The 19,010-nt window shown below is 48.3% G+C and overlaps 2 protein-coding genes, 1 long non-coding RNA gene and 1 pseudogene across 4 annotated transcripts; 3 read left to right on the plus strand and 1 right to left on the minus strand.

The window, feature by feature from the left end:
- Positions 1 to 303: 303 nt before the first annotated feature.
- LOC120646457 lies at positions 304 to 2,132 on the plus strand (annotated as a pseudogene).
- Positions 889 to 5,504, plus strand: LOC120643419 (non-specific lipid-transfer protein 4-like). 2 transcript variants are annotated; one of them, XM_039919774.1, is made up of 3 exons: positions 889 to 2,777; positions 5,050 to 5,147; positions 5,325 to 5,504. In XM_039919774.1, exons 1-2 carry the CDS (start codon positions 2,422 to 2,424, stop codon positions 5,057 to 5,059), a joined length of 366 nt encoding a protein of 121 aa, XP_039775708.1. In that variant the 5' UTR covers positions 889 to 2,421; the 3' UTR covers positions 5,060 to 5,147; positions 5,325 to 5,504. The 2 variants fall into 2 exon arrangements, with proteins under 2 accessions (XP_039775708.1, XP_039775709.1); XM_039919775.1 differs by lacking the exons at positions 5,050 to 5,147; positions 5,325 to 5,504 and adding an exon at positions 2,861 to 3,158 and having other exon boundaries at positions 2,121 to 2,777.
- A 2,022-nt stretch (positions 5,505 to 7,526) lies between these two features.
- LOC120643421 lies at positions 7,527 to 11,119 on the minus strand. The gene is made up of 2 exons (XR_005663001.1): positions 10,993 to 11,119; positions 7,527 to 7,931 (listed from the first exon to the last, which is right to left on the minus strand). It is a non-coding gene; the product is annotated as an uncharacterized LOC120643421 (long non-coding RNA).
- Positions 10,383 to 12,013, plus strand: LOC120643420 (non-specific lipid-transfer protein 2-like). Its single transcript, XM_039919776.1, has 2 exons — positions 10,383 to 11,556; positions 11,681 to 12,013. Exons 1-2 carry the CDS (start codon positions 11,045 to 11,047, stop codon positions 11,688 to 11,690), a joined length of 522 nt encoding a protein of 173 aa, XP_039775710.1. The 5' UTR covers positions 10,383 to 11,044; the 3' UTR covers positions 11,691 to 12,013.
- The last annotated feature ends 6,997 nt before the right edge of the window (positions 12,014 to 19,010 follow it).

The raw sequence follows: 19,010 nt of genomic DNA on the forward strand, positions 1-19,010 counted from the left end.
TTCATATAACTATTATTTTGTTGCTATAAACATTATATTATAAGAAATATTAATAGTCAAATATTATTATTGAAGACCGTGCCAAATTTGACCACGCCTTAAAGGAGGTAGTACTTGAGAATGTAAAATAAATGAGCAAGCGTGCAGAAGCTGGTCTACATCTTCTTAGTCTGCCCCTACAGCTCATGAGGGACCAACCAAGCTAACCTAATCCTAACTTTTCTAAACATTGAATGCAATAATTGATGTAAAATCTGTACAGCGTATAATGGACCTACGGCCCATCAGCCCACCGGCAAGCCCATGCAATCGTCGGCGCCTGCCCACTCGTATGCTCCGGCCACCGTCCTCCGTCTCCTTCGCCGCCTCCCCCGCCGGAGTTCCGCCGCTGCCGCTGCCTGCCACCAACTTCACGCTCTCCTCGCCAAGCTCGGCCTCCTCGTCCACCCCACCTTCCTCCCCGCTCTCCTTTCTCACCTCCCGGCTACCTCCCGTTCGTCCCTGTCCCTCCTCCTCGCCGCGCCTGCCAACGTCCTCACGCCATCCCTCTTCTGTCCTGCAATCGCCGCCTTCTCCTCCTCTCCCGTCCCGCTCGCTCCTTCTCTTCAACCACGTCTCCTCCCTCTCCCTGCCCACCCCGCTCCCCGCCTTCCCCGCTCTCCTCAGGTCCTGCGCGCGCGCTTTCATGCTCAGCTCCGGCTCCAGAGCTGCTGCGGTGTTCGCTGCAAAGGGCGCCGAGCTGCATTGCCGCGCACTCAAGTTGGGATACATTGAGGATCGGTACGTCCAAAACGCGTTCGTGTCAATGTACGGCAAATTCCGTCTCCTCGGGGATGCAAGGAAGGTGTTCGATGAGATGCCTGTGAAGAATGCCGTCTCCTGGAACGCACTTGCCGGCGCTCATGGCGTCACCGGGGACTTGCAGGGCGCGGCGCGTGTCTCTCTGGCGACGCCAACAAGGAACATCTCGTGGTGGAACACCGAGATCATGAAAAATGTGAGGCTTGGGGATATCGCTCAGGCTGCAAGGATTTTCAGGGAGATGCCTGAGAGGGATGCTGTGTCCTGGAACTCCATGATTGGGGGCTATGCAAAGCTCCGGATGTATGACCGGGCATTAGATGTTTTCCGAGAGATGCAGGAGAATGGTGTGGAACCAACAGAGCTGACGGTTGTGTCAGTGCTTGGGGCTTGTGCAGAGATGGGAGAGCTAGAGCTAGGGAGGCAAATCCACAATTTCCTTGAGAGTAAGGGCATTGCAGCCGATGGATATGTTGGCAATGCACTCATCGATATGTATGCGAAATGTGGTGACTTGTAGCTTGCCTGACAGGTCTTCGACAGCATGTCAATCAGGGATCTTACATGCTGGAACGCGATGATTGTTGGGTTGTCAGTCCATGGCCAATCGCTGGATGCCCTGAGGCTGTTTGATTCTATGAAGGTTGAGCCTGACCATATCACCTTTGTTGGTGTTCTGACTGCTTGCAGCCGTAGTGGCCTGGTGTACGAAGACTATAAAATTGTGCCCGGTGTGAAACATTATGGCTGTATGATAGATATGCTCTGCCGCCATGGAAAAGTGCATGAAGCTTATCAAATGATCAAGGATATGCCGATCAAGGCGAATTCCGTGCTTTGGAAGATGGTCATGGCTGCATGCAGAGTGCACGGGCAGTCTGACCTTGGTAGCAAAGCTTTTTGCGAGCTGCGGCAGTTGGTGCCAATCGATGATGGGGATGCTATCACAGTGTCAAATGTTTATGCAGAAGCAGAGCGATGGGATGATGTTGAACATCTGAGAAGGAAGGTGATAGGATGCAATGTGTCAAAGCATGCTGCATGGAGTCAAGTTCATGTAAGATAGCCAGCCAAATTTATTAATAACTGTTGCGCAAACTGCACGGTGTTGTGATCAGATTCAATATAATTGCAGGAGCCTCTTGCATTGGGTTTTGTTGCCGGAAGATTGTAGCTCATCAATTTGTACTGCTACTAGTAAAATGGTAAGAATGGGGCATCTGAATTAATGCTTGACTTCATTCCACCAACGCTCGTCATCAAACAATAGATGGGTGGGCACTAGTACGTACTAGTAGTGTACGCAAAAGATGGAAAATAATGGAGCGAAAGTAACATGGGTCTTGGAAGCATGTGTAGAATGGTATGTTCTGAAAACAAACTCAGAAAGCTGTGATGATACGTACTGGTATCTTCGTTGTTGATGCATCCAATCCGTGTGTATCTTCTTGCATCGATGTGTCTGGCAGGATGCAGATGCGTAGGTACGTGTTTCTCCTCTCACTCCCAACTCCCTATATATATAAACCCTCACTCGCAGTCGCAGCACCCCACCACCATTACTGAAAACCACTCCAGCGATCGACTGATCGAGTTGCAGGCAGGCAGTTGCAAATATATATGGCTCGCCCTGCAGTAGTAGGCCAGCAGCTGGTGGCGCTGCTGCTGCTGCTGCTGATGGCGGCGCCGTCGGTGACCAACGCCGGCGTGACGTGCGGGCAGGTGCTGAATTACTTGACCCCGTGCATCAGCTACGCCATGGGGCGGGGCAGCGAGCCCCCGGCGGCCTGCTGCTCCGGCGTGAGCAACCTGAACGCGGCCGCCAACAACACCGCCGACCGGCAGGCCACCTGCAAGTGCCTGAAGCAGATCACCAGCACCATGCCGGCGCTCAAGCCCGACATCGTCGCCGGCATCCCCAGCAAGTGCGGCGTCGACATCCCATACCCAATCGCACGCTCAACAGACTGCTCCAAGTAACTATACTACTATATATTATATATAATCATTTTTATCAGTTACCCCCATGCATCCTTGACGATCGATTGGACATTTGCAGGGTGCAGTAATTAATTAAGAAGCAGAAAGTAAGGAGCATGGAGCTAGCAAAATAAAGATCAATCCATCATCGACCTGTGTGTTTGTACATGGTCGATATCTTTGCCTCATCTTACCTACCTGCAGCTACTTGCTGTTGCTATTTGTATGTATATATCGTGAGGGTTACTAATAACAGACCCGATATATGCTATATATAGCATGCAAAGACCATGTACTTCAAACATACCAGCAATCAACCACAGGTCTTCTGAGCAGCAACATATATACATGATTGTTTAAACAACAACAAAAAAAAACTGTTACATGATTGACATGAACGTAAGCGAAGCTATTTTGTTCCTGAATTAGTTTTGATGGCCTAGTTTAATTTCTTGTCAATGAAGGCCCAATAGTAGAAAAGTTTAATTTCTTGTCAATGAAGGCCCAATAGTAGAAAGCTCGAGGTAAGCAACAACACAGCAAATAAAACCGACCAATCGGAAGCCCATAACTCATCACGTGGTAAGACCAGCCCACCATGGAAAACAGCCCAATTGATGCCTCTTGATTTTTTCTTAAAAAATTGACGCCTCTTGCATAACTAGAGGCAGTTGAGTTGTGTGTAAATAGTGGTCAGGCTGGGCGTTTGGTTCTAACCGAACCGATCGGTTCGGTTTCTCGATTCTTTTGAAAATTTGGTTCCAAAAAAATAGGAACTGATCGGTTCTTTTTAGATATAGGAACCGATAAATTTCGATTTCGGTTCTTTCGGTTCGGCTCCGATTCTAACCGAAAGAAGAGTGTTCACAGAATAAAAAATTGGATCTCGGGCAGAGGGAGCCGCTGGCCGCCGCGGGCTCGCGGCGCCGGCGAGCCACGCACGCGCGGGGCCGCGCACCTGCTGGGGCCTAGGATGGCCGCCGCAGCCGTGCAAGCGCGAATCCGCATGCTCCGAGAAAAGGAGGTCGACAGAGGAGATGGCGCCGTTGGCGTTGGGATCTTGGGAGAGGAGGTGGGATCCGCGAGACCTACTACCACGAGCTCCTCCGGGGGCGGCGTGCTGGGGCGGCGGCGGGGTGGATGGGCTGGCGGCGGGGGCGTTGGCGTCGGCAGCGGCCAGCGGGGTGGATGGGCTGGCAGCCAGCCATACGGTCATGTGGGACAGCGGGAGGCGCTGGGTCGGCGGCGGGCGCCGGGGGCGGGGTCGGCGGCGGCCAGGGGCGCCGTGGGCGGGGTCGGCGCCTCGGCGGCGGCCAGGGGCGCCGTGGGAGGGGGTGGGGGGCGGCGGCCAAGGGCTGCGGCGGCGTGGGGACTGGGGTGGGGGTGGGCTGCGTGGGGAGGAAGGGTTGGCTCGAATGGGTCGGTCATCTATTGGGCTCAATCACTTAATGGGCTGGAATGTATTAATTCGGTTCTTTTTTCGGTTAATCGACTTAAGAACCGAACCGAAGCGAGAACTTCGGTTCCTGAGAACCAAGAACCGAAATGGAACTGAAATTTTCGGTTTCGGTTCGATTCGGCTTCGGTTCTCGGTTTTTTCGGTTTGGTCCTCGGTTTTCGATTTTTCGTGCCCAGGGCGAAATAGTGGGCAGCTGAGTTGTGCCGTAACGGCTCTACCGCCGCAGTAAAATCGAAGCAGTTGCATTTATTTGATTATTGCAGTTGGTCATCTAGCTAGCTGCTATATATGTCTGGCAACTACCTCACCAAATTTTGCTGGCTATATATATCATCAAGATGTGAACGCGTACATGTTTCACATTCAATGCAAAATTAAATAAAGCTATAATTGGTTGCTTTTGCTCAAGAAATTGCAACGATCTCTGGAAGTATGTACGACAAAGAAGGGAGCTAATTATTGCGAGTCGATTACCACCGCAGTAAGTATATACTTTTGTATCGAATATAAAAGTGAAATATCGATAGAGTAATTATTAGTAAACTTGCAACGGGGTGAGGTCGCTGAGCAGCCGGGCGTCGTCGACGGCGGACCGGCAGGCGGCGTGCGCGGTGCGCCTGCCTCAAGAGCATGACGGGGAGGCTGGGCGGCAACATGCGCAACGCCGCCAGCATCCCCAGCAAGTGCGGCGTCAACGTCGGCGTCCCCATCAGCCCAAACGTCGACTGCTCCAACTATACTAACTCATCATTCTTGTACGTACTTATCGTTAACCATGCACTAATTAATTACCCTGCTGTTCTGTGCAGGATTAACTGAGAAGAAGGATGGATGGCTATGATGCCGGCCAATATATATAGCAGAGAGCAGTCGTTTAATTTACTACCTCTCCATTTTACATTTTTACACCACCACCAGCGGCGGATCCAGGAGGGGGGCTAGGGGGGCTCAAGCCCCCCTAAGAGCCCTATAATTACACGTAAAACACTGTAGCAAAAGCATCAAATCACCATTAAATCTTCACACAAATCAACATCTCTATTGTTTCAGCCCCCCCTTGTCTCTCATCCTGCATCCGCCACTGACCACCACCGTACCACCTGTGCACGTCGTCGTCGTGTATGTAACAACAATAATCCTCTCTCTGCTTATGGGTTTGCTGGGTCTCTGTTTTCATGTATGTACTACTACCATGCTGCTGCTGCTTTGTTATAGGCAGGCAGCACTCTGCTGAACCAATAAACTTTTTGTATACATACATGTATATATGCGCCATCTTTTTCAATCCACGCATGCATGTACGCTTTCAGCTTCAGTAATAATTAATTAATGCAATAATACGCGCAACTCTATCATATCGGCCGGATCTGCAAGTGAAGTGCTCGTCTCTACAGGACAATACAATTATTAGATGTGTGCCTCTGTCACTGCCTGCCATGCTATTGCTAGCCATCCTGCTTCAGATTCAGGGAGCCAAGACTAAAACTTTTGTTTTAGTCGGAATCTTTTTGTTTTTATGATGCCATGCCATACTAGCCTTTAGTTTTATGGGCTTTGTTTTCAGTTTCGGCCCAAGCAAGGGATCTAGACGCATGTTGTTGTTCTGTTTCGTTGTTTCGTTATAGGGCTGATTTGTTTTGCTTCTAGGCCTTTGTTGTTTCTTGTGGGAATGTGGTCTGTTTTATTTTCTAATTCGGCCCAGCAGTGATTAATTTATTCCTTCTATTTTATCCTAGGCTTATGAAATAAGCCTAGGATAATTTCACCAAACGCCTCGAGGCTTTTTGTTTCCTTGATAATCCGCTTCAGAGATTAAACTACGAATCTTCGCTTCTCTCGGCATCGTTTAGATTATAAGCTAAGCGAAAAAAATAGGACCAAAGGATAATTACAGTGTCAAGTATTTTTAGATTTGAATTATCATGATGAAGCAAATATTGATTGATTCACATGTTATATACTCTCTAAATATAGGAAATAGAAGACGTTTAGAACAACCGACCCGGTCTTCAAAGTATAACGTTGACCGCTTATTTTTTTAAAAAAATATTTTGCCCAGGCCCAGGCAGACGGACGGTGCTCGATCAGCTAGTAGCCAGCAGGCATGCATGCACCACCGACGATCGTATGTATGGCCAAGATAATGTAGGTTGGCGGACGGTGACCCAAAAGCTAGCAAAGTTGCTGATGGACCCACCCGAGTGGGAGACTCTAGCATGTATTGACCCATGTACTGTACTACGTAGTACTACGTACGAGTGCAGCCGAGATCAGATCAGAGCAGCTCAGGCCCATGCATTTCAATTCTTCGTTTTCTTTTCTTTTTTGCAGATACATTGCACGCATGCATGTTGTACTAGCTTATTAATTAGCTGGCTGCTGGGGGCCACGTACATGCATGCATCTGTCTGAGCGTCTGGACAGGACACTGCACACGAATTTCAGCAACCGTACCCTACCGTCGTCGGTGTGTGCATCCCTCTGTCTAGAGGAGAGGACCTTCAGATCGCGATCCATACTCCCACTACTCTAGTTCTATCCTTAGCTTAATTTCCAACGCGCGAGTAATTAATAATTAGCTGGGAGTACGTGTTTATTTGGATCCACCGACAAATTGCATTGCTAATTATTACATTAATAGACAATGGTACCCCTATATATATATGTTGGAAAATTTAACCCAAGGATATGATGTAATAATGAGATATTTTATTTATATGTCGTATTAGATTTGTTCTAAGTCAAACTTATCAAATCTAGACCAAACTTATGGAAAGAAACCGTAACATTTACGATATATACCAAATTTGTTCTAACCCAAGGATATGAGGTAATTAATACGGTCTTTTTACGTTTTTATTTGGAATTAGCTAGCTGGGTTCAACCAGCTAACAATGAGATAATATTATTAGCTAGTCCATTAATTAGCTGATGTGTTCGGATATCCATATTAGCTAAATTTAGCTAGCTAGCTCTGTTTAGATCCTCTAGTTGGGGTCTGCTTTATTTTTGTCTCTCTCTTTTTGGCCGGCCGGTTTTCTTCCTTTTACGAAGATCTGTGCTCGAGCTTTGTACAGTGCTAACTCTTTTGTTCTTGTCCGTCTGACACCATTCTTTTTAATATAGCGGGCAGCTCTCTTGCCGGTTCGTTTTAAAAAAAAGAGCTATACTACTGCTAGCCTTTTAATTTTTGCTGGACAATTCATTACTGCTACGTCTAACTAACCATATCATGTGTGTGTATACGTGTCGGAGGAGGAGGAAGATTGCTGGAAGGATCGATGCATTGAGATGGACGGATGGATTATATTGATGTATCCATGTTTAATTGTGTGATAATCACTCACATCTAACACCCAAACCCTCATTGACATGACTGAATCAATGCAATAATTGTGTGATAACCACTCACATCTAACACCCAAACGCTCACTGACATGACTCTGAATCAATGCAATGCAATGCAACGCGGCCTCCATCCAACTGCATGCACCAAATGAATTGAACCATGAACATGTGTCTGTCTGTCCCTGCTGCATATACTACTACTTTGGTCATGTTAGGCGCGCGGCAGCCCCTCTCCATCGAATATCGAAGATGGTCGGCCCGCCCCCAACTCCCAACTGCCTCCTGCCGCTCCATCTCTTAACTCCCATCCCATGACGGAGACCCACACCACACACCACACCACCTGTTGGAGTAATGGGCTTGGCCCATTCATTCTAAAAACATTAAAAGAATTTAAAGCCCACTATTAATGCTAGGGAATCAATGCTTAATTCCGTACCGGGAATTGAGGAGGATCTCAACCGACTTAAAAGGTGGACTTCGTGTACACCACTTGTGAAGCCGGTAAGAGGAGGACGGTGAACCACACGCGCGCGCGCGCTCGCTCGCTTCGCCGAGGCGCGGCCGGGCAGTGCGCGTGCGCGGCCGGACGTGCAGGTGCGGTGCCTCTGCCGGCTTTGTTGTGAACGAAGCTGACAGATGTGTGTACTATCGCTATGGTGGGGCTGAAGGAGTGATTTTATGCTTGTATGTGGATGACATACTGATCTTTGGCACTAGCCTTAATGTGATTAAGGAAGTCAAAGAGTTTTTATCTCAAAATTTTGAGATGAAGGATCTGGGAGAAGCTGATGTTATCCTTAATATAAAACTGGTAAAAGAGATCAATGGTGGGGTGATTCTTACACAGTCTCACTATGTGGAGAAGGTGTTAAGTCGCTTTGGTTATAGCGACTATAAACCTGTCTCAACACCATATGATGCCAGTTTAATTCTTAGAAAGAACAAAAGGATAATGCGAGATCAGCTGAGATATTCTCAGATCATTGGTTCATTAATGTATTTAGCGAGCGCTACAAGACCTGACATCTCGTTTGCTGTAAGCAAACTGAGCCGGTTTGTTTCAAACCGGGGAGATGATCATTGGAAGGCTCTTGAAAGAGTAATGCGCTATCTGAAGGGGACAATGAACTATGGAATTCACTACACCGGGTACCCAAGGGTACTAGAAGGGTATAGTGATTCAAATTGGATTTCTGATGCTGATGAGATAAAGGCCACAAGTGGATATGTGTTTACACTTGGTGGTGGAGCTGTTTCCTGGAAGTCTTGCAAGCAGACCATCTTAACGAGGTCAACTATGGAAGCAGAACTCACAGCATTAGATACCGCCACTGTTGAGGCTGAGTGGCTTCGTGAGCTCCTTATGGACTTGCTGATAGTTGAAAAACCGTTACCGGCAATCCTAATGAACTGTGACAATCAAACGGTAATTATCAAGGTGAATAGTTCTAAGGATAACATGAAGTCATCTAGACATGTGAAAAGGCGGTTGAAATCTGTCAGAAAATTGAGAAACTCCGGAGTTATAGCCCTGGACTATGTTCAGACGGCTAAAAATCTGGCAGATCAGTTTACAAAGGGTCTTTCACGAAATGTGATAGACAATGCATCTACGGAATTGGGCTTGAGACCCACGTGAGTCATTCTATAGTGGAAACCTGTCCTATGTGATCGGAGATCCCGTGAATTAGGATGGTGAAACAAACTAAAGTCTGACTGTGAGAAGAGAACCTTTGTGAAAAGGGCTCATTCCGTGTATAAGGTGCATTTCTCTTCTAATCTGTATGGCAGGTTGGTCTATACCTTAATGTGTGCCAGGTGGTTTCTTTTAAACAAATGAGTTGTTTTCTTGAAACAAAGATGTTGTCCTACAGAACATCTGAAAGGAACACACCTATATGAGTTTGACCACTGGTCATGGTCTATGAGAATTGTGTATTCTCTAGAAACTCATGAAGGGCCTGGAGTATGACTTATAAGCTCCAAACCGCGGGGATGCTTATGCAGTCTAGTACCAGTGTAGGGCTCTGGTCAAACTTGTTTGCACAAAACTGGCAATTCAAGGCATAGTCCATTGCACAGTTGTGAATAAGTGTAGCCTTTGTCCTAGATGGAAGTTCAACTTAACAGTCTCTGTCGAATACTAGTATATCAATGAGGGAATGAGGGTATTTGTAGTTTGGCTTGAATTTCTTGGTGGGGATTGTTGGAGTAATGGGCTTGGCCCATTCATTCTAAAAACATTAAAAGAATTTAAAGCCCACTATTAATGCTAGGGAATCAATGCTTAATTCCGTACCGGGAATTGAGGAGGATCTCAACCGACTTAAAAGGTGGACTTCGTGTACACCACTTGTGAAGCCGGTAAGAGGAGGACGGTGAACCACGCGCGCGCGCGCGCTCGCTCGCCTCGCTGAGCCGGGCCGGGCCGTGGCCGAGGCCGAGGCCAAGACGAGGCGCGGCGCGGCCGGCCGGCCGGGCGGGCGGTGCGGTGCGCGTGCGCGTGCGCGTGCGCGGCCGGACGTGACGTGCAGGTGCAGTGCGGTGCGGTGCGGCGTGGCGCGGTGCGATGTGATGGCTATTTTGCCGTTGACAGCAATTAATCGTGCGATTAAACGTGCAATTAAATCTGTAATTAATGGCCATAACCGCATCACCTAAAACGTGCAATTAAATCTGTAATTAATGGCCATAACCGCATCACCTAAATGACTCTGATGGTGTCCAGGTTCAACGATCCTGAGCACCTGAGTCACTATATAAGGAGTGCCATTCCCCTCATCCATTCTGCACCAGAGCACTGAGGCAACTCGGCTCCTCTCTTCTCCCTCTCCAGTTGCAACAACTGAGTTCTCCAACGCTAATTTCTGCGCGCACAGAATTAGCGTGAGCAGGCCTCCGAAACCTTGCTCGCCTTGAGATCCATCCTGCACGGGATAGGCGGGCAATCAGGTTTTTGGGTAACGCTTTAGCGTGACTGCTCAAAAATACTAAGGCTTTGCCCGATTGTACGACTACTTCCTGGTGGACGAGCCGAACGACTACGTCGACTACATTCTGGTGGCCGAACAACTACGTCGACTACATCTTGGTGACCGTTCGCGGGACTGCACTGCGAACTTCTTCCTGCACCGATTTAGTTCGACTACTTCGACTGAGGCCAACCGAGTAGATGTCTACTCCAGTTGGTAACAGCGCAGCCAATGCCTCCGGCAACGGCCCCGCTTCAGGGTACTCCCTGAAACTTTGGTTATTTATATTGTTTATGCTTATATGTGTGATAAGTATAAACATGTTCACATGTTTTATTTTACTCCTTAAAATCATAGAAATATTGTTAGTTTATACATTTAATTTTGGAATTAAAATATAACGAAAATTGTCTAGATATCTAACACCACCAACGTACCCTATGGTAGCTGCAACCATGGACAAGGATCCACCGACGACTGCATGCGCCACACCACCCTTGCTCTATTTATAGACCAACATTCCCTTGCACTCCCTCCTCACCAGCACTTGCTTGTCATTCCCAAGCAAACGCATTCATCCAGCACCGGCCGCACTCAGCTCGTCAAGCTAAGTTCACATTCACGCACAATCCAAGCAATGGCTCGCGCTCATCAGGTGGTGGCTATCGCCGTGGTTGCCGCCGTCGTGGTGCTCGCCGCCGCGGCGACCACCACCGAGGCCGCCGTGACCTGCGGGCAGGTGAGCTCGGCCATCGGCCCCTGCATCGCCTACGCCCGCGGCACCGGCTCCGGCCCCTCGGCAGCCTGCTGCAGCGGCGTGAGGAGCCTCAACTCGGCGGCCAGGAGCACCGCCGACAGGCGCGCCGCATGCAACTGCCTCAAGTCCGCCGCCGGCAGGGTGAGTGGCCTCAAACTTGGAAACGCCGCAAGCATCCCGTCCAAGTGCGGAGTCAGCATCCCCTACACCATCAGCCCAAACGTCGACTGCTCCAGGTAATTAATTAATCCCTTAATTATATATATATATTATATTAATTATACACATGATAATATATATGACTAATCAATGCAATGCAAAAAAACTAATCAAAATTTTATATATATATTCTTGCTGCAGGGTGAGCTAAACGACGACCAGTACCGTCGCTACCTATCTACTTAATTATCGTCTATGATCGAGTTCGATGATGATGAATAAAAATCTCTCCGCCGTCGCGTGCACTGTCGTCATGCGCTAGCTCAGCTCGCGTGGTACGTCGTCGCTCAGCATGTGATGAGCGATCGAGAGACGGAGTCCTCTCCGATCCTTGTGTCCTTTTGCATGCTTCGTACGTTTTGTGTCTGCATCTACATAGTAGTGTGCCCTCCATTTCCGTTTGGAGGAGACCCACTCTGTACCTTGTCCACTATACCTTTTAATACATCATACACCACTTTTTTGTACGCTCCATGACTTTATTTCGATGCTTCTCTGCTTCATTCCTCGTCTCTCCTGCTGCAAATATTTTTTATTTACAGTAAATTTCTAAAAAATGATGAGTAAAATCATTGTATTATTATTGTTCTCTATCACCGCCCTGCTATCAGATACATAGTTGGATCAATAACACAGCTATTTATGAGTTGAGCGATTAAATTGGATTTGACCGAACAAGTTATTAAGGGATGGTGACTGAAATATAAGATGCATGGTTTCAACAATCAATTGAAAAAAAAATGTCACTCATTTCTATCAGAGATGCGCATGGCACGCTGTATTCACCACAATCGACCTCTTTTTTTCTTCTTCATATTTCATCAATGTTCCTATTGTCCTTGATTGATATCTAGTTGTAAAGGTTGAGTGTTTATTAGCGCTAGCTACTAACAAACGTCTAAGTTGACATATTGACCTATTCTTGTCACTTGATTATGGATGATGTTGAACTTATTTGTTGCTATCATGTTGTTGAATTGTTCAACATTTCATCTTTGAATCAGTTTAAAGTTTATTGATATACTTAGAATTTTTGTTTAAAACTACAAACCAAATAAACCAAATCAAAATAATGTATTTGTTTCTTCATTTTTCTTTTCTAATTTGAAACTATTCTTTTAACTAGCTAAACTAAATGATAATAACATCACTACCAAATTTCCTAGCCCTAATGTACGTCTTATGAATTGTACTATAACATCAAGGCCATCGAAAAGACTCTTTCAAATAAATATGCACGTGAAAGATAAAAGTTCAAAATCTAGAGAGAAGATTTGAAAGCAGATACAAAAATGTTATTGTGGAGAAAAATATTTCAAAGAAAGTAAAACAATAAATAATGAAAGAGATATAAGTAAGATGGTCCTGTTAGGCCAATTCATCTACTGATCCACATGCTCACTTGGGCTTCTCCCAACTAAGTGTGGATAACAAGAAGGCCCAAAACAAGTCCACGTATCCAAGTGGGTCTTTGATTATTCCAGTAAGTAATCCTGAATGAGCTAATCCGATAAAAGGTCTTAAAAGAGTAATTTTTCCCATGCAAAATGGAATCTTACTGTGAAGCCTTTGAGAAGGCGCCGTTCTTCAGTGTGCTAGGAATTACCCTCTTGTCTCCAAGTATGGAAGCTGCAGAGCCTGCGTTTCTGTAGATCTTATCATTCCAACTGCTCGCGATCGGGATTAATCTGAATTCGCAAGTACCAAGCACTTCTAGTTCTGGGCTACGTACGTCGACCCAGTAGCTAGGCGACAACGAGTAGTATCGCGAGCAGGGAGACTTGCAACAAACTATTATTATAGTATATGGAGCAACAATCTCATAAGGTGCTAGAGTAAGATTTTTAACATAGAACAGAGGAAGGGTCATACACGTTACTATTGGTTCGTTCGCTGCTGTTTGAATTAGCCGTAACTAAGTGGCGGTTGTATAATCAATGATTATAGTATCACTACCAGTAATTGAACCGGTAGGGATGACAGTTCGTGTCACTTGTTGGGCTATAGTATCACTACCAGTAACCGAACACTAGAATTGGGCTATACTTTTTATCCATGTTCCGAATCGGTAGTTATAATCACCACAGGTTTGTGTTGTTAATTAACGAACAATGATTGCTGAGAGGTCAAGTTGACAAGTACCTTGACCTCATATATTGTGATGAGTGATTGTCGTGATGACTTGGAGGTTTTTGCGTGTTAGCTTGATTTTGGCTTGTGTTTGTGTCAGGCTAACCGTTGTGTGTGCGTTTTGTTTATGTTCTTGTGTTTCCTTCTTTAGTGCCCGTGTGGAGCGTTAGGTGTTGACGGGTGGTCAACACGTGGAGTGGACTAACCGTGGTGTAGTCGCGACTCTGTGGAGATTGCGCCGTGTGCTTGGTCTTTGGTTGCAGGTACACGGGCGTCAAGTGTCGACGGAGAGCTGCCGTTGAGGTGCTGTGGCCGATGGACTGTGCGGTGGACGGCGGTGAAGGGCAGCCGGGACCGGAGCTCAGGCCGGGCGGCAGCTGTGGCGTCCACTCCTGGATCGAGGGCGCAAGCAGCGACGGAAGGCGGGTTTCTTGGTTTGCGCCACAAAACCAAGCAGGCGGACGGCGGTTGAAGACGCCAAGTCGTGGAGGCACGGGCGTCGGTCTCGGGACTGACGGAGGTGACGGGCGTCGACAGCGTCTATGGCCTCGCTGCGGGCGAGGAGGTGACGGGCGTCGGGAGGCGTCTAGGGCCGTCAGAAGGCCGAGGCGGGAACGGCGTCTAGGACCATGGCGTGGAGGCGGGAATCTTCCTGCGCGAGGAGTTTTGGCGGTTTTCTCAAAACCGGCCATCTACCCGGGTTTCACATACCTTCCAAAACCGTGGACCAGATCTTCATCAAGATGGTGGCATCGTGGAGAAGACTTCGTTCCGAAGAAAGAACCTCAGTCGTCAGATGAGATCGTGTACAGGGGGATGCTGCAGACCAACCGGTCTGACCGCTCCCTGGCACCGGTCTGACCGGTCTAACCAACCGGTCTGACCGGTCCATGGAACCGGTCTGACCGGTCTCCGCGGGTATAAATACCCCTTCACTTGTATTAGGTTAGTGCGGCTTTTGTATCTCGCCCGTGGATTGCTTGTTCCTCCAGGCCGCCGCCCCTGTGTCTCTCTCCCCCCGTTCTTCTCTTTAGAGTAGGATTTGATTATGGATTTGTGAGAATTTGTATTGGATTTGATTGGGAAAGGAGGCCCCATCCTCCTTGTGCCCTCTGGGCTTTTGAATCAATCCAATCCTGTCCCTCTTGTGCTCGTTTGGGATGGATTTTCTTTTCGTTCTTTGTGCACATGATCGCGATGGTTTGTAGAGCTCTTTGTAGTGATTCCCGTACCCCTAGCCTCGTGCAAAACCCTCTGGAATCACGAGTTCCTACGAATTGAAGTTTTTGAGTTCTTGAGAAAACCCCAATCCTTCTTGATCTTCCCTTAAATTCTCAAGTTTCTTTGATCTTTTGGGAAAGATCTCTTGGAGATATGTTCACAGGTTAGTTGCGGACGTATTCTCCAAGTTTCAATGGATTTGGACTTCGTTTGCTCGAGATTCTTCTTTTGAAGCTTTGACTGCGGGCTTTCTGGGAGCGACCGATCTGACCGGTCTGGGATTTCAATTCCAGCCCGACCGGTCTGACCGGTCTGAGTAGGCGGTCTGACCGGTCTGTGTCTGCCAGGTCTGCTGATTTTCTCGTTTGCTTCCGAGTTTTCGCTCGCTCGTTCTAGGGCTTGTTTGTGTTGGTTTAATTTTCCATAGCTATTCCAAACTTCACCTAGAACTCTTGAGGGCTTGTGGTGATTTTGGGATATAGGCTGACGGATCGATTTCGGAAGAAATTTTGATCGGCTCCCATTCACCCCCCCTCTGGTCGCCGGTTTCGGTCCCTCAATTGGTATCAGAGCTTGGTTGAGGTTTTCAGTACCTTAACCGGTTCGAAAACCACTTGGCGACCATGGCGAGTCTTGGGAAGATCCCGGTATTTTCCGGCGAGGACTATGCCTACTGGAAGGTTCGCATGAGAGCCTTCTTGCAGAGCATGGGAGCCAAAGTCTGGGATATTACCAGGAACCAGGCTTACGAGGTGCTTGCCATTCGGACCTCTCCTCTTCAGGTGTCCGAGCACGAGGCTAACGCCAAGGCTATCAATGCCTTGTTCGCTGGCGTTTCTCGTGCAGAGTTCTCACGCGTCCAGGGTTTTCAGGAAGCCCACAAAGTTTGGACGTGCCTTGAGAACTACCACAAGGGCACACATCAGGTGAATGCTAGACTGTTCGAGACTCACCGGCGTGAATACGAGAACTTCGCACAGGGGCCGGGTGAGAGCATTGGCGATATGTTCAGTCGGTTTCAATCGATTGTGAACAAAGTTAATGCGAACAGATCCGGCGTGAATACGAGAACTTCGCACAGGGGCCGGGTGAGAGCATTGGCGATATGTTCAGTCGGTTTTAATCGATTGTGAACAAAGTTAATGCGAACAGATCTGCTGATGCCCTTGAGTACACAGAGCACGAGAAGGCCCTCAAGTTGCTCTACGCACTTGACCGCTCTGTGTGGAATCTCAAGGTGAACACGATCATTGAGTCTGCTGGCTATGAGACTCTGACCATGAACGAGCTTTTCAACAAGCTCAAGGCCACATAGGTGGATAACCAGACACGAGCCAAGCTCAATGGTGCCCCTCCTTCCAAGAGCATCGCTCTTGTGATTGACCCAGGTGGATCGAGCTCTAACGCTAACTCTGCTCTTGGCTTTTCTCTTGCCTCTTTGCCTTCTGTTACAGATGAGCAGCTGGAGACGCTGGGCGACGTTGACTTGTGCCTCCTCATCAGTAAGTTCCAGCGCTTCTACCACAACAGGCAGAGGAAGAAGAACCCCGGGTGCTACAATTGCGGCGATTTGAACCACTTCATCGCCGATTGCCCCAAGAAGTCCGGCAGTGGCCAGAACAACCACTTCGACTACTACCGCCACCGCGACCGCAACGAGGGAGGCTCCAACAAGGAGCACCGGCGCCACAAGCACCGCAGTCGTGACCGGGGAGGACGCTTCGACACGGAGTCGCTCAAGAAGCGCTTCCAGTACAAGGCCAAGAAGCGGGAGAAGGCCTTTCTGGCGCAGCTCAGCGACCTCGACAAGAGCTCTGACACCGACCGCTCTTCTTCACCGACCTCCAACGACAACGACAACAAGAAGAAGAAGCGGGACAAGGAAGCCACTGACTTCATTGGCCTGTGCTTGGCGGCTGGTCGACGCAAGGGTTTCTGCACCATGGCAGGCGAAGCCGATGGTGCTTGTGCGTCTTCAGGTGGACATGCTACACCGACGCACGCCGACTCTTCTCCTGGATGCGAGAGTGATTCAGAGGTAAACTCCACGATCGACCTGCTAGATATAGAGGTTAGGGAGTTGTACGTCACTCTCGACAACCAGAAAAGGCTGCTTAAGGAAGCAGCTAGAGAGCGTAGAAAGCTTAGGGCTGAGCTGGCTTATGCTAGGGAGAAATCTAGTGAGGATGAGTGCGCTGGCTGGATATCTCACATGAACGATCTTATTGCTCTCCGTGCCAAGCATGATGAGAACGTTGCGAACTTAGATGTTGCTAAGACTTCGCTTGCTGACGTGTCTCATGAGCTCGCTAAGGCCAAGCATGAACTTGAACTGGTTAAGGACGCTCCCATTGTTAGTGATGTGCTTGAATGTGATGAGTGTCCTATCTTTAAGGCTGATCTAGCTTCTTTACAGTCAAAGTTTGCTACTGTTGTGTGTGAACTAGAGGAGCTTAGGTCTAGACCTGTTTTGCTTGGTGCTTATAAGCTTTGTCCCACGCTTGGGTCGGAGCTAGATGAGAAGAACGCCTTGATTAAGTCTTTGGGGGAAGACTAAGGTCGTGGAGTCTAGCCCACCTATTGACTGCTCTGTTTGCCCTGGATTGATCTCTGATTTGGATAATCTTGCGGTAGAGAAAGCCAACTTGGAGAATGAGAATACCTATCTTAGGGCGATTCTTAGTTGGGTTTCTGCTAGTGAGCCGCAGTTGGGCATGATTATTAAGCAGTTCAAGCGTGGTGATGGTTTTGGGGTCGGTTACACATACACGAAGTCAGACTTTGACAGGTTGTATGGTAAAATCGGCAAGGCTGCTGGAGTTCAGATTGCTCTAAACGCTGCTAGTTCGAGCACGCAGCCTTCGCTTGTTGACCCCGTGGATGGTGTGTTGAAAGAACCACAAAAAGCACCTCCACAGAAGCAGGTTTGGGTTCCAAAGCCCAATGAGCTGAGGAATCCCCTTGACACGCTCCTTGCTGCCGCAGCTCAGGTTGCCCAGAAGAAAAGGGCTGCTCCTACCCGTCCGCAGGCTAGGCCTCCACCTCCCAAGAGAGAGGTGAGGTACCACTACGAGTTCTGTGACAGATAAGGTCACCTGAAGGAGTTTTGCTTCAGAAGGAAGCGAGCTGTGAGGCATGAGCAGGAGAGACGGAACGCGGACATGTACTCTGCTCGGGTGCATGGTCCTCCTCGGCGTGATGGTAGGCAAGATGCTAGGGCGCGCCGTGTAGGTGGAGGTCAGGGAGACGGTGGTGCCTACCGTGCTCCAGCGGGTGGTCGGTTTGCTGGTCGTGCTCCTGGTCATTTTCAGTACGGCTATGGACCACCGGACCGAGGCTTTGGAGGAGGTTACGATGCACCACACTTTCCTCGCGGTGGTGTTCGTCTGTCACGCGGTAGACGGGATAGGGGATACGCTTTGCCTGACTTTCCTTACCCTTCTGTAGAGCAAATGACTCGTCACTGGTTTGCTTCTCATTTTGCTAACCCCAATGTCGAGACGTTTGCTCCCCCTATGTCTCGTTGGTGTTGCAGGTTGGTGGCTTCTAGAACAAGTGCTCCATGGATCTTGGTCTTATGCAGGTTTGATCAAGACTTGATGGTTCTCCAAGGCTGATGGATAGCCCATGGTGGCTTTTGTATCCTATGTATATTTGAGTTTGTCCTTTGAGTTCTTTGTACATTCTCTGTTTGTGTAGCTTTTGCTCCTTAGTTCTGGTGGCTAGCTCAAGTATCTCCTTCATATCGTCTTGCTACTGTGGTTCATACTGTTGAGTGCCTTTAGATTATCCTAGGGATATCTTTTGTCTTGGTATCCACCTAGATTTTCTATTTGTATCTCTATGCTTGTGTAGCCTGACTAACACCTAACCATATGCTTGAGCTTGTTTTCTCTTGGTACTTGGCTTCCTCTTGTTGGTGTCTAGCTTTGTCTTGTGCTAGGTCCCAGAGTGTTGAGGGGGAGCTCTACCCCAAGTTGATGACTGTGATCCGGAGTTACTGCGCCGGCTGCAGGCTCCGGCCTCTTCTACTTCGACTACCTCAGCTCAGGAGGACGATCCAGTACCACTTCTTCCACTTCGATCGTTCACCTCTACAAGAACCTGTTCGAGCAGAAGG

Source organism: Panicum virgatum, chromosome 8K (assembly GCF_016808335.1).
Source record: "Panicum virgatum strain AP13 chromosome 8K, P.virgatum_v5, whole genome shotgun sequence".
Lineage (NCBI taxonomy): Eukaryota > Viridiplantae > Streptophyta > Magnoliopsida > Poales > Poaceae > Panicum > Panicum virgatum.

What these genes read in the sequence shown, in the direction of transcription:
- LOC120643419 (XM_039919774.1), top strand. Translation starts at nt 2,422, where the DNA reads ATGGCTCGCCCTGCAGTAGTAGGCCAGCAGCTGGTGGCGCTGCTGCTG.
- LOC120643420 (XM_039919776.1), top strand. Translation starts at nt 11,045, where the DNA reads ATGCGCCACACCACCCTTGCTCTATTTATAGACCAACATTCCCTTGCA.